We start from the raw sequence: 827 nt of genomic DNA on the forward strand, positions 1-827 counted from the left end.
GCAGCAGCAGCAGCAGCAGCAGCAGCAGCAGCAGCAACAATTAAAATAACAACAATCACCGACACACACACACACGGTATTCACATACAATGTATGCCTGCAGCAGCGCCAGTAGCAGCAACAGCAGCAGCAGCAGTAGCAGCAGCAGTAGCAGCAACAGCAGCAGCAACAGCAGCAGTAGCAGCAACAGCAGCAGCAACAGCAGCAGCAGCAGTAGCAGCAGCAGTAGCAGCAACAGCAGCAGCAACAGCCGCAACGCAGTAGCAGCAGCAGCAGCAGTAGCGGCAACAGCAGCAGCAGCAGTAGCAGCAGCAGCAGCAGCAGCAAGACGTACTTCTGCAAGCAGCGGCACGTCGCTGAGGCCCCCAGGTGTATCCTGTAGGCCCATGAGCCTCTCCGTCAGGGCCTGAGGAGACAACGGAGACACACTAGCAGCAAACAAATACAGCAGCAGCAGCAGCAGCAGCAGCGGAAGCAGCAGCAGCAGCAGCAGCAGCGGAAACAGCAGCAGCAGCAGCGGAAACAGCAGCAGAAGCGGAAGCAGCATCAGCAGCAGCAGAAGCGGAAGCAGCAGCAGCAGCAGCGGAGGCAGCAGCAGGAGCAGCAGCAGCGGAGGCAGCAGCAGCAGCAGCAGCAGCAGCAGCGGAGGCAGCAGCGTCGTCGCGGGCTGGAGAGACAGCTGGGGCCCACCGTAAAGACAGCAGCCTTGAGAGAGCGGGAGACAGCAGCAGCAGCAGCAAAAGCAGCAGCTGGTACCAACTGAAAAAAAAAAAAAAAAAAAAAAAAAAAAAAAAAAAAAAAAAAAAAAAAAAAAAAAAAAAAAAAAA

General features: G+C 55.4%; 1 protein-coding gene across 1 annotated transcript; it reads left to right on the plus strand.

Annotated features, from left to right (window-relative positions):
* Nucleotides 1–89: 89 nt before the first annotated feature.
* Nucleotides 90–763, plus strand: EMH_0056330 (uncharacterized protein; the record flags this gene model as incomplete). The annotated part of the gene is made up of 2 exons (XM_013497351.1): nt 90–260; nt 404–763. 2 exons carry the CDS (start codon nt 90–92, stop codon nt 761–763), a joined length of 531 nt encoding a protein of 176 aa, XP_013352805.1.
* Nucleotides 764–827: the final 64 nt, after the last annotated feature.

This window comes from Eimeria mitis, genomic scaffold (assembly GCF_000499745.2).
Source record: "Eimeria mitis Houghton genomic scaffold, Emh_scaff2620, whole genome shotgun sequence".
In the NCBI taxonomy this organism is placed as follows: Eukaryota; Apicomplexa; class Conoidasida; order Eucoccidiorida; family Eimeriidae; genus Eimeria; species Eimeria mitis.